The sequence below is a fragment of the Rhincodon typus genome, chromosome 45 (assembly GCF_021869965.1).
Source record: "Rhincodon typus isolate 14 chromosome 45, sRhiTyp1.1, whole genome shotgun sequence".
NCBI classification, from domain to species: domain Eukaryota; kingdom Metazoa; phylum Chordata; class Chondrichthyes; order Orectolobiformes; family Rhincodontidae; genus Rhincodon; species Rhincodon typus.
Window position 1 is genome coordinate 6,112,217 of NC_063376.1, and position 26,829 is coordinate 6,139,045.

The following is a 26,829-nucleotide window of genomic DNA, read 5'->3' on the forward strand; positions in this document are numbered from 1 at the left end:
ATACGTGCTAATCAACCTGTTGAGAGATATTATGATGCACTGTGGAGTGACTGGGACTTGACCCAGTCCTCTTAGCTCAGAGGTAAGTACACTACCACTATGCCACAAGAGCCCTAAGGTCATGAAAGTAGTATCCTAGGCCCAACCACCTTCAGATGTTTCATCAGTCACTTTCCCTCCATCATAAGGTCAAAAGTGGGATAATTTGCTGATGGTTACATAGTGTTGAGTTCCATTTGCAACTCCTCAGCTACTGAAGTAGTCCATGTTCATAGGCAGCAGGACCTGGACAAGATTCAGACTTGGACTGATAAGAGGCAAGTGACATGCATACCATGTAAGTGCCAGGCAATGATCATCTCCAACAAAAACTAATCTAACCTTTTTGTCTTGTCATTCAATGGCATTACCATCGCTGAATCCTCAACTATTAATATCCTGATTATAAATAGACTGAACTCCATAACAATACAGTGGCCACAAGAGCAAGTCAGAAGCTAGAAATCCTGCAGCAAGTAACTCACAACTCCCCAAAACCTATCTACTGTCTACAAGGCACAAGTCAGGAGTGTGATGGAATACTCCCCAGTTTCCTGGATGAGTGCAACTCCAACAACACTCACAAAACTCAACACCATTGAGGACAAACCTGTCTGCTTGACTGGCACCTCATCCATCACCTTCAATAGTCACTCCCTCCATCACTGATGCGCAGTGGCAACTGTGTACCACTTACATCCTCTGTCTTGCAAGGACGACCCTTAATTTTACAACAATGCTCCCTAGTCTTGACTCACTCATACGAGGAAATATCCACTTTGTCAAGCCAATTCAGGATGTTGTATAATTAAATCAAGTCACCCCTTACTCTTCTAAACACTAGTGGAAGCCCAGCCTGTCCAAACTATACTCATAAGACAACTCACTCATTCCAGGAATCAATCTAGGAAATCTCCCCTGAAACACCTCCAATGCATTTCTATCCTTCCTTAAATAAGAAACCAAAACTGCACAAAGTATTCAAGATGTGGTGTCACCAATGTACTGTATAACTGAAACAGAACATTCTTACTTTTATCGAGGCAAATATAGCAGATGCTGGAAATATGAAACAAACAGAGAATTCCAGAGAAACTCTGTTTCTCTTTCCAGACCTGCTGAGTTAACATTTTGGGTCCAGTATGACTCCAAAACTTACTTTTCATTCAATTTCTCTCATATTAAAGAATTACATCCCATTAGCCTTCTTCACCTATATACTAACGTTTTGATTCATACACCAGAACACCCAAATCCATCAGTGCCTTGGAATTCTGCAGTTGTTCTGTTTAGATAATATTGTTTTCTCATTCTTCCTGCTCAAGTGAATAGCACATGATCCACCATCTGACAGATTTATGGCACCTTGATGCAAAGGGATTCATTTTTCCTACAGGGAGATCCTGACTTGTCTTCAGTATCTAGACTGCATTGTGGGGTGGGCAGGATCCAGCTGGGAAGGGAGAGAGATCCAACTCATGCACCAGGCCCACAAAAATAGAATGTGAGAGGGAAGGCTGTGCTTTTCCTGTACAAAATAAAATAAAAAGAAGACAGTCTATTGTCCAACTGAAACTGTTCATTCGTGCATCACATTCACACTAGAGCCTGGGGAATGGGATGGATTGGAAAGGGAAGATGCTTTTACTTGTATGATTGGGGAAGGAGAGCTGACAGGGGTTGGCATTAGGTCAAAGGGTCGAAGGGATCGACAGGTGGAACATTGTAGCTGGCATCAAGGAAGATGGCAAGCGTCCCCAATGAGGTGAAGGTGATGAAGACCCAGAGGAACAGCCTGTCGACAACCATGGCCACGTACTGCCAGTCCTCCTTCAGCTGCAAAACAGAAGAAAAGGTCGCACTGAAAGCAAGAAAACCCCAGGCTTCATTCTCGGCTTGCACCCAAGTAGGCCTCTTTCGCTTCAGGCAGCTGGGGGAGAGGTTTTGGGGAATAATGCTTCGATTGATATTTGTGTCCCTGAGTAAGAGACATGAGAGGACAGCGACAGTGATGCAAATGAAACGGCAGCAGCATTGAGCAACGGCTATGCCTTTACACCATGTTTTAATCAAAGCTGTGGTGAGGTAAGGGGCTGGGTGGAGGGTCAGTGACAGTGTATTATCATTGACTGCTATGTCTTTGTGGCAAGTCAGCCAGGATCTCCCACCCCTGATAGTAACTGTGTGTCAGTGCTGTCAGTCTAGCCCTACCTAATTCCTCTGGCACACCTGAATCTGCGCCACCCAGCCCAGAATGTCAACCACTAGTTAAATTTATCCATCACTCTGTCAGCAGGACCTTGTCCCTCCCTGGTCAGAATGTTCTCTGATAGAGTCCCCGCTTCAAAGACTCGAGCGCCTAATGCAGGTCAAGACCTTCACCAGTGCAGCACTGAGGGAGCACTGCACTCTCAGAGGAGACTTCTTCAGCACAAAATGATATATTAAGGGCTCCGTCCACCCTCATAAACCCCAGCACCAGCTTTGGACAAGGGATGATGGGATTTGGTGGGGGTGGGTGGGCGAGAAAAGTTCACCCATCCCAATAGAAATTATGGGAGCTTGCTGTGCTCAAAATAGCTGCCCAGGGTCTTGGTCACCCTTTCACCTCTTGCCCTTGCAGCCAGATGTGTCGAACTTGGAATACGGCACTTGTTGGCACAGTTCCCCGTCAGGACCTCCCTTTTCCCCCCAACTCCTCGCTCCATCCCTCACTCCGTTATCCCAGGGGAGGCAATGGCCTAGTGGTATTATCACTGGACTGTTAATCCGGAGACCCAGATAACATTCTGGGTTCAAATCCCGCCACGGCAGATGGTGGAATTTGAATTCAATAAATATCTGGAATTAAGGATCTAATGATGACCATGAATCCATTGTTGATTGTCAGAAAAACCCATCCAGTTCACTAATGCCCTTTAGGGAAGGAAACTGCCATCCTTACCTCATGCAGCCTACATGTGACTCCAGACCCACAGCAATGTGGTTGACCCTGAACTGCCCTCTGGGCAATAACTGATGCCTAGCCAGTGACGTCCTCATCCCGTTAATGAATTTAAAAAAATGTTGAAATTACCGATAATGCCTGGACCACTGAACCCTCCCACCCTTCAAACTATTGTGACCCAGATAGGTGAGTGGTCACCCAGCAACTAAAGCAAGGGAGGCTGAGCCTTAGTGTGTTACAGGAAGTGGTCGTTGGGTGATGGAGTTTGATTTATGTGAGCCAACCCCTCCCCTCCCACATTGGTTATTCCCCAGGCACCATCCTCACACACCCGCTGACTCACCTTGTCGTACTCCTCTTGCCCCTGCAGCTCCTTGGCAATGTACTTGATGGCCTCCACTGCTGCTTTCAGATCTGGAGGCAATACCACTTGATGGACGATGCCATTTATGTATCTGTTTATCTCAGGGAACAGGTGGCTTGGGGGCAAATCCACTCTGTGGGAAGAGAGGAACAGTTGATGCCAGTGTTTCCCAAAAGTGGTGTCGGTGAGCTGAAATCTTTGGGTGGTGAGCGATGAGTCCGTAATGGTAGTCACGGAGCTTAATAACAGCTACACCCCCAAGCCCTCAGGTCCCCTGCCGTCATAGCACCTCCCCACCCATCCCTCTGCTGCACTGACAGCTCTGAATGAGGCGTTAGTAACAATCTTCAAGCCTCAAAGTAGGGTCACATGGGGAAAGGTTTGGGGCTTGCTGGTCTACAACATCTTCAGGGAGTTGGGATGGGGAGCTGGAGGGATAGGTGATGGGGTTCATGGTGAATAACGGGCAGAGTAAGACCGCAGCTGGGTCACCACTTTTCCTAGAAATTAGAAATTAATCCCAGGACCCAACTGATAAAAACATTGGACCACAAGATATAGGAGCAAAATTAGGCCATTTGGCCCATCAAGTCTGCTCCACCATTCAATCATGGCTGGTATGTTTCTCAACTCTATTCTACCCATAACCCTCAATTCCCACCTACTAATTAAGAATGTATCTATCTCTGTCTTAAATACACTCAATAACTAGGCCTCCACAGCCCTCTGTGGCAATGAATTCCACAGATTCACCACCCTCTGGGTGAAGAAATTCCTCCACATCTCAGTTCTAAAGGGTCTTCTCTTCACTCTGTGTCTGTGTCCTCGGGTCCTAATCGCTCCTACTAATGGAAATATCTTCTCCATACCCACTCTATCCAGGTCTCTCAGTATTGTGTAAGTTTCAGTTAGATCCCCCCCTACTGCACCCCACATCCTTCTAAACTCCATAGAGTACAGACCCAGAGTCTTCAACCACTCCTCAAATGACAAGCTCTTTTTCCCCGGGATCTTTCCTGTGAATCTCCTCTGGACCCCCTCCAACACCAGCACATCCTGCCTTAAACATGGGGCCCAAAATGCTCACAATATTCTAAATGCAGTCTAAGCAGAGCCTTATACAGCCTCAGCAGTACAACTCTGCTGTTGTAATCTAGCCCTCTCAAAATGAATGCTAACATTGTATTTGACTTCCCAACTGCCAAGTGAACCTGTATGTTAACCTTGAGAGAATCCTGAACTAGGACTCCCAAGTCCCTTTGTGCTTCAGATTTCCAAAACCATTCCCCATTTAGAAAATAGTCTATGCCTCTATTCTTCCTACTAAGGTGCATAACCTCACACTTTCCCACATTGTATTCCATCGGCTACTTCTTTGCCCACTCTCCTAGCCTGTCCAAGTCCTTCTACAGTCTTCTGCCTCCTCAACACTGCCTGTCCCTCCACCTATCCTTGTGTCATCTGCAGACTTAGCAACTATGCCTTCAGTTCCTTTGTTCAGATTGTTAACGAATAGTTATGCTCCCATTATTGACCCCTGCAGAACTCATTGATGATTAATGCCTTAATTCATTTACAATAACCAACATTTAAATAGCACCATTACCTCAAAACATCCCAAAGAGTTTCAGCAAATAACAGAATTTATCTGACAAATTTAACAACCAGTCACTATACGAATATAAAGTGTTCAAGGGCATGAGTGAGAGACAGTGACAGAGAGAGAGGTGGAGAGGTTCAGGGACGGAATTCCAGAGCATGGGACTCAGGCAGCTGAAGGAATAGTTGCCAGTGGCAGAATGATGGAAATTGGGGAATGTTCAACAGGCTGGAATTGGAACAGTGCAAACATCTCGGAGGGGTGTAGGGCATGGAGGAGTTAACAGACATAGGAAGGGGTATAGGGACTGAAGGAGATTACACAGATAGGGAGGAGTGAACATGCTGGTGGAGGTTACAGAGATAGGAAGGCGTGTAGGAGCTGGAGCAACTTATGGAATATTGGAGCGCTATAGGGGCTGGTGGAGGTTACAGAGACGGGGAGGGGTATAAGGGCTGAAGGAAGTCAGAGATAGCAGGAATTGTAGACTCTGGATTGGGACCAAAACTGTTCTTGCAATGTAGTCAAGTCTGGTAAGCGTACATGATCCTTCACAAGGAGGTAAGCCCCTTCCTGCTATTAGGACATAGAGTGTTCACTACACAGGATGAAGCCTGTGTGTAGGCCCAACCTGGGCACAGGTGAAGACTATGACAGGTTACATAAGGTAGATGAAGTAAAGCTGTTCCCATTGGCTGATGGTACAAGGTCAAGAGGGAGACAAAGATTAAAGGTTGTGGATAAGAGATGTTGTGGGGCGGAGTGTAAAGTATTTTATAAAATGCAGTGCATGTTTAAGGTGGTACAATGAGATTTATGTACATCACAATGATTTAGCTGATCACAAGTCTGAGATCAGTATGAGCGATGTCTCCACTGTAGAACAAGCTTGTGAGGAGTGTGGTCTTACATACTGCAATCAGCAGTATTTCACAAGCTGCTAAATACCGGTGTAAATGAAGGAGCATTAAGGTATCTCAGGAGTTGAGGAGCCTTACTTAGAGATAAGGAGCAGGCAGCCTCAGGGTCAGTGTGTGTGTTCCCAGAGCTCAGAGATACTCCAGATCAGAATCTCAATGTGTAAGAAGCAGGATTGGCTTAAAACATGCAATGAAGTTATGCCAGCCTGGAATTCTCTCCCCACGTGGGAAAAGGGGAGGGGTGAGTGGGGAGAGAATGGAAGTGGAGATAATCCAGGATTTTAAAAGGAAATTGGAAAGGAAGTAAACATGCAGAATATGGGGACTGAATAGGGAGGGAATGGGTTTGTGTTGATTGCTCAGAGAACTGGCATGAGCTTGATGGGCTGATTGGCCTCCTTCTGTGCTGCCACAAGTCTAGGATTGGAACCCAATGTATACTCAGGATTGATGAACAAACTTGTTCTTGACATCAAACCAGAAATGATCCGTGGGTCGTATTTTACCCAATACAGCCCTCAGATTAGTGGACACACTGAGCTCAAGGGTGACCATCATAAATACAAGAATGAGGGCGTGACAGAAAGGCGAGATAACAAGAACAAGAGAGACAGAGAGAAAGAAAGAGTGAGAAGAAAAGAGAAAGGGAGGGAGAGAAAGATGTGGGAGGAAAAGAGAAACAGAGACAAATGGTATGAGAGAGAGAGGGAGAGAGAAAGAGAGAGGACAGGGTAGTGGGGTACACCTCGACTGTGCAGAGGGTACCTCATGTTGTTTAAGTCCATGGCAGGTTTTCGGATGAAATATTCGTCTATTACACGGCTCAGAGCAACACGTTTCTCACTCTCTGAGGCCTCCAGTTTAGGCCTCTGGATCCAGAGGTACCTGGGTAACACTTGGATGAAAATCTGAAGGGCAGGGAGAAAGAGATAAAGGGTCACATAACATATCTCTACTGTCACAATCTGCATTTATGTGACATCTTTAACATAGTAAAATATCTCGCCTGCTTCACAGGAGTGACTATTAAGCAGAATTTGACAAAGAGCCACAGAAGGAGATGTTCAGAATGGGCTTGGCCAAAGATATCAACTTTAAGGAGCATCTTAAGGGAAACGGGAAATTAGGATAGAACATTGCAGATCGAGCTTGGGGCCTAGGTGCAGTCCTTACACAGTACATTGGAGTTATGGCTCTCAGTGTTACAGGAAAGTGCAAGTGGAGCAACACATCCACTGCCCAAACAGTGACTAAAACAAGCTCGTAAGTCTGGCTCTTTCTCTGTCTCCTCTTACTCTCTATATGTCTGTCTCTTGGTGTGTCTCTCTGCCTCCCTTTCTCCATTTGTCTCCCTCTGTCTATGTTTTTGTTTGTCTCTGTCTCTCTCTCTCTCTCTGTCCCTCTGCCTTTCTTGTGTCTCTCTCCTCTGTTAATCAGAAACACACTACTTCAGAGGGTGAGGGTGAAGGTGTTGAGGGGAATGGAAATCACTCAGTCACACCAGACTTCCAGAGACAGCAAACAGGAAAGAGTGAGAGAGAGAGAGAGAGAGGGGGGGGGAGAGAAAGTGTTGTGTGCACATGTATGTGAGAAAAAAGAGGGAGTAAGAGAGATAGAGAAAGACAGAAAATGAAAGAATTAGAGAAAAATAAAAAGATAAGAGAATTTGAGGTTGTAGAGGTTTATCAAATCATAAAGGGCATGGACAGAGTGAATAGCCATGGTCTTTTTCCCAGGGTAGGGGAGTCCAAAACTAGAGGGCATATGTTTAAGGTGAGAGGGGAAAGATTTAAAAGGGATCTGAGGGGTCACGTTTTCACGCAGAGGGTGGTGCATGTGTGGAATGAGCTGCCAGAGGAAGTGGTGGAGGCTGGTACAATTACAACATTTAGAAGGCATCTGGATGGGTACATGAATAGGAAGGGTTTAGAGGGATATGGGCCAAATGCTGGCAAATGGGACTAGATTAATTTAGGATATTTGTTTGGCATGGACAAGTTGGACTGAGGGGTCTGCTTCTGTGCTGTACAACTCTGATTCTGACTCTAATTGAAGAGAGAAACTGCAGTTAGAGGGAATGAAACAGACACTGAATAAATTTAACAAAGATAGATTTTTAATTAGTAACACATTGAAGGGTTATGGGGAGTGGGCAGGAAAGTGGAGCTGAGGCTGACATGAAATCAGCCATGATCATATTAAGTGATGGAGTAGGCTTGAGGGGCCAAATAGCTAATTCCTGCTCCCAGTTCTTATGTCAAGTCAAAGTTATACTCCTATTCGAAGAATACAAATTTTATCATTTTGGCTTCAGATGCTGCCTAATCTCTAGTATATTAACAGTAACATATCAATCTATATCTATTAGTATAACTACAGTAACACTCTTATTCCATGACGTGGAGGTGCCGGTGTTGGACTGGGGTGAACAAGGCCAGATGTCACGTGACACCAGGTTATAGTCCAACAGGTTTATTTGAAGCTTCCGGAGTGCTGCTCCTTCGTCTCTTATCCCACCCTGCGATATTATGTATTCCTGCAACTGGCCTGTAACCAATGCAAAAAGATAACTGTCTTGTGATAATCTCCTGCAATCTCAAACTCATAACCACACAGGAAGTAGGAGCAGGAGTAGACCATTCAGCCCCTTTAAGCCTGACCTGCCATATGACTTGCACAGGACCAATTATCTACCTATTTTCCTGCACTGTATCACTTGATACCTAGAAATGGTAAAGGAATCCCTCCTCCACTGTGTCATATTGCCCCCACCCCCGACCACTGGCCTCACTCTGAGATGTTATCCCCTGGTTCTAGTACCATTCATCCCCCCACTTACCACCTTCTCAAGGGCGACTAGGGATTGGCAATAAATGGTGGTCAGCCAGCGACACCCACGTCCCACAAGTGAACAAAACAAAGTCATCCAGGGTGTGGATGGGTACCTGTTTGACCCAGTAGGGCATGGCGTGTGTGTTTGGAGAGCGATGATGAAGGTTTAAAACAACCACGCTGAGGATGACTGAGAAGGTGACAAGGATCATGGTGAACATCAGGTAGTTGACAATGATGGGAACTCCCAGTGAGGTTTCCGGGACCTTGTCAGCCAGAAGCAGCAAGAAGACAGTGAGTGCCAGCAGCACGGAGATTGACAGAGTCATCTTCTCACCTGGAGGGAGAGAGGGTCAAACACAGCTCGGTACCCGCTCACACACTCTAAATCACACTGCTCTTAAATCCCTCTGCCCTGCTCACTCCCCCACATCCCTCCCTCACTCTCCCACCCTCCCTCCTACACATCCTTCTTCCTTCCCTCCCGCACAACCTCCCATAGTGGAGGGGTTAATAACCAGGACAAACAGTTTTCAAGGTAAAGAGATGGGAGTTTTACAGAGGATTTGGGGAGGGTGGTGTGTATCTGGAACCCACTGCCTGTAAGGCTGATAGAGGCAAAAACCCTCATAACAGTTAAGAAGTGTTCAGATATTCACTTGAAGAACTATAGGGTACAGGTTGTACTCTTGTGGCACAGCTGTAGTGTCCTCTAAGCCAGGAGGCCCAGTTCAAGTCGCATCTACTCCAGAGGTGTCTGCTAACGCCACTGAACAGATTGATTAGAAAATATCTACAAGGCTATGGGCTAAGTGCTGGAAGATGGATTGGAAATGATAAATGCTTGACGGTGCATGTAATGGGCGTGCTGTAAAAGCTCTACGACTCTATGACCTCCCCTCCCCCTCCCTCCATCCCCCAAGAATCAGATGGTCGTGGGTCCAAATCTTGGTCCCAAGACTGAACTCACTATCCTGGCTCATAGACCCCGTGCCAGACCTGACGAGGTGGGGAAAGGGAGTCGTTACCTGCGTCAGGAGGAAGGTAGAAGACCAGGATGGCCAGGATACTGATGAGGACGCAGGGTATGATGATGTTGACAATGTAGAAGAGGGGCTTGCGCTGGATGATGAGATAAAAGGTAATGTCCTCATAGCTTGGGTCGTGGCTCAGCGTGTTCTTGCGTGAAGGCTTGTGCCAGATTTGCCACTCGCCGTTCTCTGCCAGGATTCAACCACAAACACGCACCCAGCAGACACACCCGCACGCGCACAAACACACGCACACACAAACACACCCGCACAAACCCACGTACACACACATACACAGACACAGCAGCACACACACCCCAACACAAACCCATGTACACACACATACACAGAGACATAAAAAAGGAAAAAGGAACACGTTAGATACCAATTGCAACCCAGAGCTAAACCACCTCAGAACTTTCCCCAGTGGTAGCACAAGATGGGATTAAGGAAGTTTGAGGGGGCAGTGATGAGGAGGGACAGTTGTGCTTGGGGGTAGTGGACGAGAAGGAGAGTGTGAGGTGGAGCAGGGTGAGGGGCAGGACTTACGGGCATATACAGGCTGGGCTCAAGTGAAGAGGGGGCAGGGGTAAATGGGAGCAGAAGGGCAGGGGCAATAATGGAGGGGGATGGAGAGGGAGAGGGCAGCAAGCTGAACAATCCTGGGAGGACTTACCGGTAAAGGCATTCTTGTCAATGATCACCTCTCTGATCTCGTGCCTCCCCGAATCATCCAGGGAGTGCTCCAGGATCACCTCAGATGTATCGTACGTGTAAGATTTGAAAACCATGGTGCAGTTCTGCCAATCAAATGGGAAGTACTTCACCTACAATGGGGGTTTGGAGAGAGACACACAGCAGACAACCTGAGTCCAGCACGAACAAGACTCACTGCCCCTTCCCCCGACAGGCAACGGTACACATGGCCCTGTATTTGTACAGCATCTTAGCAAGCTGAAGGAGGAAGGGGAGAGGTCTATTCAGCCCTTTCAGCCCTGTTGCTGGCTCTCAGGTTGAGCTCTCCCTTCCAGTACCACATCCCCACCGTCCCATGACAGTTGTGGATTGGATGAGTTCAATCCCAGGGGGCCAGGCTTTCAACCATCTCCACTGAGAAAGTAGGTGCCCACATCTGCGCACAAGCAAGGTCTATGTGACACCAGGGAGGTGAATGACAACGAGCTCAACTCTGGTTTTCTCATCTCCCCAGACGCCACCCCCAGTCCACCACCAGTACCCCCCACCCAAACCTTGGAAAAGGAATGCTAGTCAGGGATAAGTATTAGTGGATGCAGACAGGGAGGAGAAGGTATAGAAAAACTGGGGGATGGGGATGTGGAAGCAGTAGGGAAGTTGGAGGGGGCTGGGAGGGGTGGAAGGGAAGGAGGAGGGAGAGGAGGAGGGGGCACTGCACTGAGAACATCAGCCTTGGTCTCAACGTTCATGGCCCCCATACTCAAACTCATGATCCGGGTGGACAAGTGCCTGATCCTCTCCACCTGTCTTCTCCTCTATCCATCTTCTATCCGCCTCCCCCTCTCTCCCTATTTATTTCAGAACCCCCTTCCCCTCCCCATTTTTGATGAAGGGTCTAGGCCCGAAACGTCAGCCTTTCTGCTCCTATGATGCTGCTTAGCCTGCTGTGTTCATCCAGCTCTGTACCTTGTTGTCTCGGATTCTCCAGCATCTGCAGTTCCTGCTATCTCTATGCCTGATCCACCATGCCCTCGTTTCAATTCAATGGGAATTTAAAATCCCACGCTCCTTGGATTTGAAATCCCCAGACACAGAACCAGCGGCAGCACCTGCATGGGCAAGGAGGACAACTTACTCTGATGGCACAGGAGCTCCGGTAGATGGCAGGAGGGAGCCAGCTGACAATGCCATTGTGCTGTACCAGCACATTAACAAGGAGTGCCACATGGAAATTGCCATCATTGCTGTAATGAGATAGAGAGAGAGAGAGAAAACAAGAAAGACATTGAGTAAAAGGGTGAATGGGCTGGAGAGAGAAGGAAACATAGCAAGAGTCAGGAATTCCAGTGTTGAGCCGACACATGGGCTGGGAGTCAAGTTACAACCATTAGCAACAGTGTAAGAGCATCAGGACCTGGAAGCCACTTTACAATGACATCATGGAGCTCCACATCACCTTGTATAAATAGCATACACAATGTGGGTGGAGTCAGAGCAAACCATACCACCTTAGACTAAAGTAGACTAGAATTTTACAGCAAGATCTTTTCCCCGGGGTAGGGGAGCCCAAAACTAGAGGGCGTAGGTTTAAGGTGAGAGGGGAAAGATTTAAAAGGGACAAAAGGGGCAATATTTTCACACAGAGAGTGGTGTGTGTATGGAATGAGCTGCCAGAGGAAGTGGTGAAGGCTGGTACAATTACAACATTTAAAAGGGATCTGGATGGGTACATGAATAGGAAGGGTTTAGAGGGATATGAGCCAAGTGCTGGTGAGTGGGACTAGATCTGTTTAGGATACCTGGTCAGCCTGGATGAGTTGGACCAAAGGATCTGCTTCTGTGCTGTGTGACTCTATGACTCTACAACTTGAGAGGACATGAATGTGAACGCACAAAAATTGCTTCGTCTGTATCTGATGGAACTATCATTCGGACCCTGATATATCTGTGATCGCTGTGTGTAACAGTATTTAGTATTAATGTATAATGTATAATGTTACTTTAAAGTCTAAAATTGTAGATTGTTCTTGACTTTGCCATCTCCTCAACCAGTTGGTCACAGACCAAACTCAGTATGGCATCAAACTGCACGATAAAAGAAACATATCAAAGAATTGTATTGCTCTCCCAGCCCAAATCTTTTGACATTTAAGACGCTAAAGGTGGCACCCTTGTAAGAGACCTTTTCACAATTCATAGGGTTAGCTATTTGCCCATTGTTGATCATTAGATTTGCAATTATATAGCAGGTTTCATGATCTCAAGGGGACCCAAAGAAGCTTCGTAGCCAAAGAAGCATTTTCGTAAAGCGTAATGGAGGAACCACAGTTCACTCACAGTTAGCTCCCTTCCCTGACCGGATGAACCTGTTTCCACAAAGATGGTTGAGCGATATTGGCGCCAGGCAACAGGAAAGAATCCAGCACGCCCCCAATAGTTCACTCACTGTCCCCACCCTTCCTCTAAACAGCACTGTGAGTTATTTTACATTCACCAGAAGGACATACTGAGGTTCCTCAGCCCTGGCCCTCTGACAGCGCAGGGAGGGAGAGAAAGAGAGGCACACACGCGCGCGCACACACACACACACACACACACACACAAAACACGGTGACACATGCGTATGACATCACTGACTTGTTCAGTAGCACAATGTCAGGCAGCCACACTTTGCTGCAGGGAATTCGAAGAACATCAATGCCGTCATAATTCTTCGGGTCCCACCTCAATCGATAATCCATCCAGGCCTTGGTTTGGGGGAGACAGGGTGCAGGGAGCAGAGAATCAGAAAAATTAATCCCTCCCACAAATAAAAACCATTAATATCACCCACTCCCCAACGGGCAACAGTGTCTCATCAGCTCTGACCTTATTTCAAATCCATGCACAATCCCTCAGCAAGAGAAAGAGAGAAGGAGAGCCAGAGAGAAAGGCAGAACTAGAGACAAACAGCATTCCCCAACCTGCCCTTAAAACTATGCCCACATGCCCTGCATAGTTGAGGGCAGTGATCAGTCAAGCCATCAGACAGCAAGATGCATGCAACCAGGTCAGATTTTAAGTGGGCAAGAGTGGGATGGGAGGTGTGGAACTGATGGCAGAACCGGGCTGAAGGAACAGAAGGAGTAAAGGTCAGAGTGCAAAAGGTCACCACCTACCAGATTCATGAAGACATTTGTGGTCATTTCCTCATCCTTTTCATTCTGTTCTCAAGAAAGAAAGAGTGACAATTAAACTGGAAACGTTAGCACACCATCACAAAGAGCGCCTGATAAGAACTGCAGTTAAGATGAAACTGGATAACTACATGAGGGAGAGGATTTGAAAGACAGGGTGATGGGTGAGATGGAGTAGGAGCAGGACGAGGTTTGCATGGGGGAGCTAAAGACCGGACAGAACCTTCCCTAGGTGTGAGTGCTATGTAAACAGGTCACAGTGTAATTGTACCCCCCAATGTGGTGGGGCTGTGGCATCTCACCATTGCTCCTCTCCTCAACCTTTGTTCCAGGGCAGCCTCTGGGATCTGATCATGCCTCGACAGTGAGAGAGTGCGAGAGTGAGTGAGTGCGAGAGTGAATGAGTGCAAGAGTGAGTGAGTGCAAGAGTGAGTGAGTGCAAGAGTGAGTGGGTGCAAGAGTGAGTGGGTGCAAGAGTGCATGTGAGAGTGAGACAGTGAGTGAGAGAGAGTGAGTGAGAGAGTGAGTGCGAGAATGAGTGTGAAAGTGAGTGAGTGAGTGTGAGTGTGTGAGTGAGTGTGTGTGAGAGAGAGTGCGTGAGTGAGTGCGTGAATGACAAGAGTGCGTGAGTGAGAGACTGAGTGTGTGAGAGAGTGAGTGAGTGCGTGCGTGAGTGAGTGAGAGAGTGCATGAGTGAGAGAGAGTGAGTGAATGAGTGAGTGAGTGTGAGAGTGAGTGAGAGTGTGTGTGCATGTGTGAGAGGGGATGGGGGAACTTACCGTGACTCCCCACAATGCCATACCCTACCCTCTTGGTGACCACAGAAGCCTTTCTTTGCATTAATAGACCGTGGGAGAAGCATCAGACTCTCAGACAGTCACTTCCTGCCGAGATTATGGAGAGCAGATTAAGTGTTGAGGAAATTCCACAGCCTCCAGTTACAAGGCTGTTACCCAATTGAGATATCGGATGACAAAACATCTTTAGAACAGAACGGATGTTAATGCTCAGAGGAAGACTGCCCTGGGAGCTCCTGACAGCTGCCCGGACAATTTATCGCAGGTGGGCTGTGGGGCACATTTCCAGCTGTCAGAAGGGGCCGACACCACTCGCCTGATTGTGACTGGGTGTAGAAAAGGCCACCAATCCCATACAGTATACTAAGCCCTCAATCTAAATGTCTAGATGGTAGCTGGGAGGGTTTGTGGCTCGGGCGAGCAGACAGAGCCTGACAGAAGCATTAGATATCCTCCCAGCTGCCCATCAGGGAGAACCAGCACTTAAACCCCACCCCCACACCCGGCCCCAAGGACCCCTGTTCAGCCATTGATGCTGCTCGGCATGAATTTCCCCATTTCAGGGTTGGGTTGGGGAGCAATCTCAGAAACTGATTGTGTTCTCCCCTCACCTGCACCTTTTCAATAATTTCCCCACGTGCTCGATCTGACTGCCCAGAGCATTCTAAGTGGCTCAATTTGGACAAGAGAGAGCTTTACACTGAATCCAACCCCAAGCTATTCCTGTGCTGGGAGTGTTTGATAGAGACAATATGGGGGTAGCTCCATTTACAGTTTAAAAGATTAGAGAGAACTTTACTCTCTATTTAAAAATACAGACAGTTTTACCTTTAGTTGAAAAGAATAGAGGGAACCTTACTCTGTATCTAGCCCCCTGCTGTCCTGTCCTGGGAGTCATGGAGGCATTGTAAGTGGAGCTTTAATTCCAGTTTAAAAGAACAGAGAAAGATCTTTACTTTCAGTTTAAAAGTGTAGAGGTAGCTTTATGCTGCATCTCACCTTGCAGGCATATTTAACAGGGACAGCGCAGAGGGAGCTTCACACTGTTGTACGTAGATTTAACCAGAATAAATCATTCAATTACTTCCAAAAGAATTTGCGATCACCAGCCAAACCCACATCATTTAATCTGTCTCCATAAATAAATTGGTTAGTTAAAAGGTGACTGGAATTGAATCACAGATTGTTCTGGAAGCGGCCTTACCATATCACGGTAGAAATGTGGGCAATATTACAAACAAAGGACATGAATGAGGCAGAGACTCAAGTGACAAGAAAGGTCAGAATCAGGAGGCAGTGCATCGGTGGCTCAATGAGGATTCTGGGAATAGCAAAGAAATAGGGACGGTGGTGGCACAGTGGGAATATTGCTGGACTAGTAATGCAGAACCACATATTCTGGGAATATGAATTTGAATCCCACCGTGTTTGATGGTGAAGTCTATTCAATAAAAAAAACTTGCCTAATGGTGAGTATGTTGGCATTGCTGGTTGTTGTTAAAAATCCACTTGGATCGCAAATATCATAGAGAAGGAAATCTGCTGTCCTTACCCGGTCAGACATGCGCGTGACTCCAGACCCACCACAATGTAATAGCAGGCAGTTAGGGAAATTAATGCTGGCCTAGTGAAAGTGGCAGTGGAAAAAAGACTGAAGTTCTTTACAGGAATATAAGAACAGGAGCAGGCCATTCAGCCCACTAAGCCTGCTCTGCAATCCAAGTCAACTATGGCTGATCATCTACCTCAATGTTGCTTTCAAAACACTAGATGACTGAACTTACTCTGTCCATTGGGGTAGAGAATTCCAAAAGTTCACCAACCGCCTGAGCAAAGAAATTCTTCCTCACCTCAAAATTAAACTCGGATTTCACCACCTGTCATGGTTGGATTTGAACCCAAGACCCCAAGTTTCTGGATTACTATGCTAGTGATATTACCATTTTGCCACTGCCTCCCATCTTACAGCTTAATAATGTAGCATTAAAACCTATCATTTTTGTTTCTAAAACATTACCCATTTGAGCATTGGCTTTTAATACCTTGCAAATCCATTTCACCCATCCTTCCCCATTCAAGCTAGATCATTTCTTGGGCTTTTTTTGAACAAATCTAAGAACTACCTCCCTGTGCCTAGTGATACATTGAATTCCATCTTCACCCTATTCAATCATTTCATTGATAATCCGCCATTCTCCCACCCCCATCGCAGGACCTTCGAATGATTTGCAACGCTTCTTGTCATTACAGTATGGTCATCTGCGGCAAACAGTGAAGTAATGGGGGAGGGAGGTGCCGGAGCTGAGAGAGGGAGAAGAGGAAGGCTGAAAACCAGATGGAAAGGTACAGGAGTGAGAGTCTTCATGAGACAGGAGATGCAGAAGGGCAATCCACCAGCATCGTGGAGATCTGAAGTTAAAACGGATAACGTTGAAAGATGTTGGAATAGAATCCTAGAATACTTAAGGCAGAGGAGACGGTTCCACTACTACCATTCTCCTCCCTGTAGCCCTCTCTTCAGATAACCATCGAATTCTCTTTTGAAAATCTTAATTGTATCAATCTCCACTGCAGTCTCAGGCAGCCCGTTCCAGTTCCTGACCACTTTCTGCGTGAAAACTAAGCAGGAGACAGGAATACACATTGTTGGACATTATATAAACCTCTGTGTGGATCCCCAGCTGGGGGAACTGTGTCCAGTTCTGGGCCCCACAGCTCAGGAAGGAGGTATTGGCCTTGTTAGGAGTGCAGTGGAGATTCAGGAGAATGATCCCAGGGCTAAAAGGTTCACTAATGGAGACAGGTTACACAAACGAGGCTTGTAAACCTTGTCTGGTCGAATCAAGGTGGTTATCATGAAAGATCAATTTGAAAGAGTCAACAGTGTTGAGAATACATATTCATACTTAAGGACACAACATGCCACAAAGATTGATCCTGGGTTTACTGCTTTTCATCATTTTTATAAATGATCTGGATGTGAACATAGGAGATACAGTTAGTAATTTTGCAGATGACACCAAATTTGGAGGTGTAGTGGGCAGCAAAGAAAGTTAGCTCAGTGTACAATGGGATCTTGATCAGATGGGCCAATGGGCCGAGGAGCAGCAGATGGAGCTTAATTTAGGTAAATGTGAGGTGCTGTATTATGAAAAGGCAAATCAGGGCAGGACTTATAAACTTAATGATAAGGTCCTAGGGAGTGTTGCTGAACAAAAGAGACCTTGGAGTGCAGGTTCATAGTTCCTTGAAGGTGGAGTCCCAGGTCGACAGGGTAGTGAAGAAGGCGTTTGGTACGCTTGCCTTTATTGGTCAGTACATTGAGTGTAGGAGTTGGGAGGTCACGTTGCAGTGTACAAGACATTGGTTAGGCCACTTTTGGAATATTGCATTTAATTCTGGTCTCCCTGCTATAGGAAGGATGTTGTGAAACTTGAAAGGGTGCAGAAAAAATTTACAAGGATGTTGCTGGGGTTGGAGGGTTTCAGCTATAGGGAGAGGCTGAATAGACTGGGGCTTTTTTCCCTGGAGCATCAGAGGCTGAGGGGTGACCTTATAGAAGTTTATAAAATCATGAGGAGCATAGATAGGGTGAATGGCCATGTTCATTTCCCCAGGTAGAGGAGTTCAAAACTAGAAGGTATAGGTTTAAGGTGGGAGGGGAAAGATTTAAATGGGACCTGCGGGGCAACTTTTTCACGCAGAGGGTGGTGCGTGTAAAGAATGAGTTGTCAGAGGAAGTGGTGGAGGCTGGTACAATTACAGCATTTAAAAGGCATCTGGTTGGGTACATGAATAGGAAGGGTTTAGAGGGGTATGGACCAAATACTGGCAAATGGGACTAGATTTTTTTAGGATATCTAGTCGGCATGAACGAGTTGGACCGAAGGGTCTGTTTCTGTGCTGTACAGCTCTATGACTATGAGGAAATGGAATATAGAACTGTCTGGACATTCTGGATTAAAAAGTGTTTTTACTTTGTGACTTTTGACAGCTGTGTTCAGCCATACGTTTTGAAGTCTCTTGTGATTCAGCTACCATTTGCCAAAAGCCCATCGACATTGTGAAAAGAATGCAAGCCTTTTAAAACAAAATATCAAGGTCTTTCGGAGAGATAAAGGATGAGTTTGATTACTTCAATTCCTGGATATCTAGGGGAGGCGATGGCCTAGTGGTATTATTGCTGGACTGTTAATCCAGAGACCCAGGTCATGTTCTGGGGACCTGGTTCAAATCCTACCATATGGTGAAATTTGAGTTCAATAAATATCTGGAATTAAGAGTCTAATGATGACCATGAATCCATTGTTGGGGAAAAACCCATCTGGTTCACTAACGTCCCTTTAGGGGAGGAAACTGCCATCCTTACTGGGTCTGGCCTACAGGTGACTCCAGACCCACAGCAATGTGGTTGACTTGTAACCACCCTCTGGGCAATTAAGGATGAGCAATAAATGCTGCCTAGCCAGCAACACCCTCATCACCATGAATGAATAAAGGGGAAAAAAAGAAGGGGCCCTATGTTGTAGGGAGCCTAGCAACAGCCTCTGGACTGATTTTGCTGTGTTTCCAGCACACTTAGATGACTCAGTTGAAGAAAGACCTCCTTACTCCTAAGATCAATATGAACTCTTCTAAAAAATAACAGAAAACTCTAAGGCAGAACCAACTGCCTGAAATATTATAAGAGCTTGATACATCAAATTTCAGGATTTCTAACTGACTTTCACATGAAATGAAAACTGATTTGAAGGCTTCATCCATTCAACAACTGTTAACATTGCGATCTCACTGACACAAGAAGTCAACAGAACTGTGAGAAGTCTTCCGTGAATTTTAGCCTTTGATTTCGGTCTCTTGTTCCCACACTGAGGCATTTTTCTCAACAGAAAACAGTTTTCAGTCTTGGATCAGCCCTGGTTGAAAGGCAAAACAGGCCTGAAGGGCTGAATGGCCTCTTCCCATTGAATGCTTGGAGACTTACCAGGCTGATCAGCTGTGAGAGGGTCATCCCCACTCTCACTGTCACTTTCTCATCTGCCGTCTGCGCAGGCCGCACATTGGGATTGTAGGAGTCAAACAACTTGTTGAGAAGTCTCTTCTCCGTCTCAGAGGCACTGACACCTGGGTTCAAAGGTCAGAAAAAGCCAGGCAGACAATTCAAAATGACCAACCATGTACTTTCATCAGTGACTCAAGGACTCCGTCATTTTGATCAAAACTTTTAACACAGATGCCACACAAGTGGCAGGCAATGACCATTTCCAATAAGAGAAAATCTAACCGTCTTCCTGTTACACTCATTGACATTATTATGTGCCGACAACCCAAGAACTTTTTACGTTATTCGTTCGTGGGATGTGGGCATCATTGGCTATTGTCCATCCCTAATTACCCCTTGGGAAGGTGATAGTGAGCTACCTTCTTGAGGTGCAGTCCATGTGGTGAAGGTATAGCCACAATGCTGCTAGACAGCAAGTTCCATGACTCTGATTCTCTTTTGTTGAAGATGGTCATACCTGGCATTTGTGTGGCACAAATTTGTGTTCCTTGCTACTTGTCAGCCCAAATTTGAATATCACTCAGGTCTTGCTGCATTTAGACACCGACTGTTCCAGTATCCAAGAAGTCAAAAAGAACCGCTGGAGCTTCACGAGTTTGATTCCTTGTTTTTTAGCATGCCCCTTTGCCCTTTTGGTATGCCCATCAGACCCAGCTAACACAGACATACAAGCACAGACCCTCCTGCCCAATTCAGGAGCAAGGAGGTGTCTGATCTGGCACCTTCAACTCAAGTACCAGGGGAGTGCAGAATGGGACCTTGCATATCAACTACCTTATAAGACTTGAAAGACACAGCGAAACCCATCTAGCCACATGGGTACAAGGCGAAGGGTTGCAGCATTAATTCTAATATCTCAGTGAGGTTGATGGCCAAGCATCATGTCTGGATGCTTTGAGTTCCATCAATATTCCCAAATGATGGATCTTCTGCTGCAGTATGTAAACCCAGGATATCTAAAACTCCATCTGTGGAGACTGTCTAAATCCAGTAGTGTTACAAACTCTAACATCCTTATCTGAGCAGAATGAATGTTTATCCTCTTCAACTGATTATCATAATTGCCATCAGTTTATCCTTCACAGAACTGTCTCCCACTGGAGCCCTCTCACTGTCTTCTCCTTTGCTGTCTAATACCCTGGGTATTAATAGAACAGACTGCATTTCTCTCTGGTTTGGGCTCTGGAGGAGCTGCATTGTTGAGACAGCCTGGTCCCAACCACCTGTTCATCTCAGTACAAAACATTCTTCTTCAATTAACCTCCCATGAACAGAGCAGCTATTGCCCTTCATTCAAAAATTTCTTCACTTTAATGGACATCATACAAATGCCTCATTGTATCGCTGAGCTATACCCCACACCCACTCCCTTCACTGTAACACAGTCTAACGTTCAAATCCCTTCACAATAAAACTCCGATGTACCCCACACCCCTCACTGTAACACTCTCTGATATACCTTACACCACACTCTGTAACGCTTTCTGATATATCCCATACCCCTCACTGTAACACTCTCTGATATACCCCGCACCCCTCACTCTCTCGCTCTCTGATGTACTCAACATCCCTCACTGTGACACTGTCTCTGATATACCCCACACCCCTCACTGTGACGCTCTCTGATATACCCCACACCCCTCACTGTGACGTCCTCTGATATACCCCACACCCCTCACTGTGATGCTCTCTGATATACCCCACACCCCTCACCATGACACTCTCTGACATACCCCACACCCCTCACCGTGACGCTCTCTGATATACCCCACACCCCTCACTGTGACGCTCTCTGATATGTCCCACACCCCTCACTGTAACACTGATATACCCAACACTCTTCACTGTAACACTCTCTGATATACCCCACACCCCTCACTGTGGCACTTTCTGCTTTACCCCACTCCCCTCACCGTAACACTCTCCGATATTTACATTTGGATAAGTACATTTTTTTTTCAATTCATTTGTGGGATGTGGGCGTTGCTGGCTGGGCCAGCATTTCTTGCCCATCGCTAGTTGCCCTTGAGAAGGTGGTGGTGGTGAGCTGCCTTCTTGAACCGGTGCGGTCCTCCTGCTGTGGGTTGACCCACAATGCTATTAGGGAGGGAATTCCAGGATTTTGACGCAGTGACAGTAAAGGAACAGCAATATATTTCCAAGTCAGGATGGTGAGTGACTTGGACGGGAACTTGGAGGTGGTGGTGTTCCCATATGTGTGATGCCCTTGTCCTTCTAAATGGAAGTGGTCGTGGGTTTGGAAGGTGCTGTCTAAGGATCTTTGGTGAATTTCTGCAGTGCACCTTGTAGATAGTACACGCTGCTGCTACTGAGCATCGGTGGTGGAGGGAGTAGATGCTTGTGGATGTAGTGCCAATCAAGCGGGCTGCTTTGTCCTGGATGGTGTCAAGCTTCTTGATTGTTGTTGGGGCTGCCCCCATCCAGGCAAGTGGGGAGTATTCCATCACACTCCTGACTTGTGCCTTGTAGATGGCGGACAGGCTTTGGGGAGCCAGGAGATGAGTTACTCGCCGTAGATTCCCAGCCTCTGGCCTGCTCTTGTAGCCACTCTGTTAATGTGGTGAGTCCAATTGAGTTTCTGGTCAATGGTGACCCCCAGGATGTGGATAGTGGGGGATTCAGTGATGGTAACACCATTGAATATCAAGGGGTGGTGGTTAGATTGTCTCTTTTGGTAATGGCCATAGCCTGGCATTTGTGTGGCATGAATATCACATGCCAGTTGTCAGCCCAAGCCTGGATATTGTTGAGATCTTCTTGTATGTAAACATGGACTGCTTCAGTATCTGAAGAGTCACGAATGGTGCTGAACATTGTGCAATCATCAGTGAACATCCCCACTTCTGACCTTATGATGGAGGGAAGGTCATTAATGAAGCAAGTGAAAATGGTTGGGCCTAGGACACTACCCTGAGCAACTCCTGCAGAGATATCCTGGAGCTGAGATGATTGACCTCCAAGAACCACGACCATCTTCCTATGTGTCAGGTATGACTCCAACCACCAAGCGTTTGCCCCTTGATACCCATTGATTCCAGTTTTTCTAGGGGTCCTTGATGCCGCACTCGGTCGAATGCAGCCTTGATATCAAGGGCTGTCACTTTCACCTCACCTTGAGAATTCAACTCTTTTGTCCATGTTTGAACCAAGGCTGTAATGAGATCAGGAGCTGAGCGGCCCTGGAGGAACCCAAACTGGGCGTCACTGAGCAGGTTATTGCTGAGCAGGTGTTGCTTGATAGCACTGTTGATGACACCTTCCATCACTTTACTGATGATCGAAACTAGACTGATGGGGCGGTAATTGGCCGGGTTGGATTTGTCCTGCTTTTTGCATACAGGACATACTTGGGCAATTTTCCACGTTGTCGGGTAGATATCAGTGCTGTAACTGTACTAGAACAGCTTGGCTAGGGGAGCACAAGTTCTGGAGCACAAGTCTTCAGTGCTAATGCTGGAATGTTGTCAGGGCCTTTGCCGTATCCAGAGTCTCCAACCGTTTCTTGATATCACGTGGAGTGAATCGAATTGGCTGAAGACTGGTATCTGTAATGCTGGGGACCACTGGAGGAGGCCAAGATGGATCATCCACTTGGCATTTTTGGCTGAAGATCGCAGCAAATGCTTCAGCCTTATCTTTTGCACTGATCTGCTGGGCTCTTCCACCATTGAGGATGGGGATATTTGTGGAGTCTCCTCCTCCAGTGAGTTGTTTAATTGTCCACCACCATTCACGACTGGATGTGGCAGGACTGCAGAGATTAGATCCGATACGTTGGTTGTGGGATCGCTTAGCTCTGTCTATCACTTGCTGCTTTCGCTGTTTGGTGTGCAAGTAGTCCTGTTTGGTGGCTTCACCAGGTTGATACCTCATCTTCAGGTATGCCTGGTGCTGCTCCTGGCATGCCCTCCTGCACTCTTCGTTGAACCAGGGTTGATCCCCTGGCTTGATGGTAATGGTTGAGTGGGGAATATGCTGGGCCATAGATTGTGCGGGAGTACAAATCCAGCCCTATTGATGGCCCACAGTCTTGAGTTGCTAGATCTGTGCCAAGTCTGTCCCATTTAGCACGGTGACAGTGCCACACAACACGATGGAGGTTGTTCTCAATGTGAAGGTGGGATTGTGCAATGGTCACTCTTACCGATACCATCACTGACAGATGCAACTGCAGCTGGCAGATTAGTAAGGATGAGGTCAAGTATGTTTTTCCCTCTTGTTGGTTCTCTCGCCACCTGCTGCAGACCCAGTCTAGCAGCTATGTCCTTTAGGACCCAACCAGCTCGATCAGTAGTACTGCTGCCGAGCCATTCTTGGTGGTGGATATTGAAAACCCCACCCAGAGTACATTTTGTGCCCTTGTCATCCTCAGCGCTTCCCCTAAGTGCTGTTCAACATTAAGGAGTAGTGATTCATCAGCTGTGGGAGGACGGTATGTGGTAACCAGCAGGAGATTTCCTTGCCCATGTTTAACTTGAAGCCGTGAGACTTCATGGGGTCCAGAGTCAAAGTTGAGGACTCCCAGAGCAACTCTCTCCCGACTGTATATCATTGTGCCACCACCTCTGCTGGGACTGTCCTGTCTGTGAGATAGGACATATCCAGTGATGGTGGTGGTGATGTCTGGGACATTGTCTGTAAGGTATGATTCTGTGAGTATGACTATGTCAGGCTGTTGCTTAACTAGTCTGTGAGACAGCTCTCCCAATTTTGGCACTAGCCCCCAGATGTTAGTGAGGAGGACTTTGCATGGTCGATTGGACTGTTTTTGCCATTGTCTTTTCTGGTGCCTAGGTCGATGCTAGGTGATCCATCCAGTTTCATTTCTTTGAGTCTTTGCAGCGATTCGTACAACTGAGTGGCTTGCTAGGCTATTTCAGAGGGCAGTTGAGAGTCAACCTGATTGCTGTGGGTGACGTGTAGGCCAGACCAGGTGAGGGTGGCAGATTTCCTCCCCTAAAGGACATTAGTGAACCAGATGGGCTTTTCCAACAATTGGCAATGGATTCACAGCGATCAGTAGATTCTTAATTCCAGACTTTTTTTTTGAATTCCAATTCCACCATCTACCGTAGTGGGATTCAAACCCGGGTCCCCAGAACATCAGCTGGGTTTCTGGATTAATAGTCTAGCGATAATACCACTAGGCCATCGCCTACCCATGTTTGCAGGGATATGGACCAAATGCAGGCAGATGGGACTAGTTTAGTTTGGGAACATGGTTGGTGTGGACTGGTTGGACCAAAGGTTCTGTTTCCATGCTGTATGACTCTATGAGTATGCCTCTATATACCCCTCACTGTAACACTAACATACCCCACACCCTTCACTGTAACACTCGCTGATATACCCCACATCTTGTACTGTAACACTCTCTGATATATCCCGTGCCCATCACTGTAACACTCTCTGATGTAACCCGCACCCCTCACTGTAACACTCTCTGATATAACCCGCACCCCTCACTGTAACACTCTCTGATATACCCCACACCCCTCACTGCGAGACTCTCTGCTATACCTCACACTCCTCACAGTAACACTCTCTGATATACCCCAAACCCCTCACTGTGACACTGATATACCCCACACCCCTCACTGTGACACTCTCCGATATACCCCACACCCCTCACTGTAACACTCTCCGATATACCCCACACCCCTCACTGTGAGACTCTCTCCTGTACCTCACACCCCTCACAGTAACACTCTCTCATATACCCCACACCCCTCACTGTAATAATGATATACCCCACATCCCTCACTGTGATAATGATATACCCCACACCCCTCACTGTGACACACCAGCGTAACCCCCCCAACTGTAACACACTTTGATATACCCCAGACCCTTCACTGTGAAACATTCCATTACACCCCAGCTTTCTCACAGTGGAGTTAGTTGGGCTACCATCTGCTCTTGCCTCCGATCTTAAATCTGCTCTGAAAAGCAAAAGACCACTCGCCTCCCATCTGAATCGAGTTCCAATTGACCCGACAGTCTCCTCTATGTATAAACAGAGTCGTGCCACTGGGCATTCATTCATGGAAACTAAATATTTACAGCTCTGGGTACTGGATCTAAAGAGAACCTCAAACAGGAGCTAAAAGTGACAAACACATAAATAGAAAGCATGGGTTCGTGGGAGGAGTTTTTAACATACCCCATCATTTCACAGCTGAAGGCTCTGCTTTAGAGACGCTGTTGCTTTAAATCACTCCTGCAGCAGCTATGTCACGTCTCTTACTTTCACATTTTATACGAGGAACAGACACTTACCTGCCCTCGTGACCATGAGCAAGAGGACTTGAAGTCTGACTGCCAGCCATAGAACCCCCATGTCCAGCTAGTTGCTCTATGTAGAAGTTTTCTGAAACTTTCCTGGAACTTTACATCAACTTTCTGTGGGCGGATAGATTGGCTGGCGGATTGAGCCTGGGGCTCGCTGGTCGGTAAGGGAGCTGTCAGTCAGGGAAGGGGCAGTACCATCTCCTTTCCAATCCCCAGCCTCCACCAATGAGTGCTGAAAGGCAGAAAGGCAGTTGGGGGTCACTGAAAATCCTGCATTCTGCACAGCCAGCAGCTGTTCTGCAGGTTCTCCTAAAGGAAAGGGACAGTAGGTGCCTGGTATTCCTGCCAATGGCCCAATGAGTCACCTTCATTCATGCAAACTTCCCTTCTGCACAGGAACTTCACTCTCCAAAGCCTGACCACTATTTAAAAGGCACAAGTCAGGAGTGTGTGACCTACAACTTGCCTGGATGAGTGCAGCAACGCCAACACTCAGCACATCCACAAACTCTCCTTCTCTGCACCACCGTCATTCAGTAGCAGCAGTGTGTACCATCTACAAGATGCACTGCATTGACTTCTTAGACAGGACCTTGCAAACCCACGACCACCACCATCAAGAACGAGAAGAGCCGTAGATACATGGGAACACCACGCCCCTGCAAGTTCCCTCCAAGCCACTCACCACCCTGACGTGAAAACATATCGCCGTTCCTTCGGTGTCTCTGGGTCACAATCCTGGAATTCTCTCCCTGATCTCACTGTGGGTGCCCGTCCATCTCACAGGCTGCAGCAGTTCAAGAAAGCTGCTCACCAACTTCTCAAGGGATAATTAGGGATGGGCCGTGAATGATGGTCCATCCAGACACACTTACAAAGCCTTGATTCAATAAAAAAAGTGTTGGGGTGATCTAATGATCATTAAAATATCTAAAGATACACCAGGGCTAAGGGCTACACATGGTGGGGTGGGGGCTGGGGGTATGAAGGACTAGAACAAGGAATCAGTCCCTTAAGGTTTGAGCATGGCTGGTCACCAGATTTGACCATTAG

The 26,829-nt window shown here is 46.9% G+C and overlaps 1 protein-coding gene across 1 annotated transcript; it reads right to left on the minus strand.

Moving 5' to 3' along the window:
- Window positions 1-961: 961 nt before the first annotated feature.
- On the minus strand, window positions 962-25,878 carry LOC109923234 (acetylcholine receptor subunit beta). Its single transcript, XM_048619976.1, has 11 exons — window positions 25,765-25,878; window positions 19,387-19,526; window positions 13,588-13,632; window positions 13,067-13,176; window positions 11,565-11,673; window positions 10,410-10,560; window positions 9,731-9,922; window positions 8,816-9,039; window positions 6,636-6,778; window positions 3,330-3,483; window positions 962-1,875 (listed from the first exon to the last, which is right to left on the minus strand). The coding sequence occupies exons 1-11, from the start codon at window positions 25,823-25,825 to the stop codon at window positions 1,726-1,728; spliced, it is 1,479 nt and encodes a 492-aa protein (XP_048475933.1). The 5' UTR covers window positions 25,826-25,878; the 3' UTR covers window positions 962-1,725.
- Window positions 25,879-26,829: the final 951 nt, after the last annotated feature.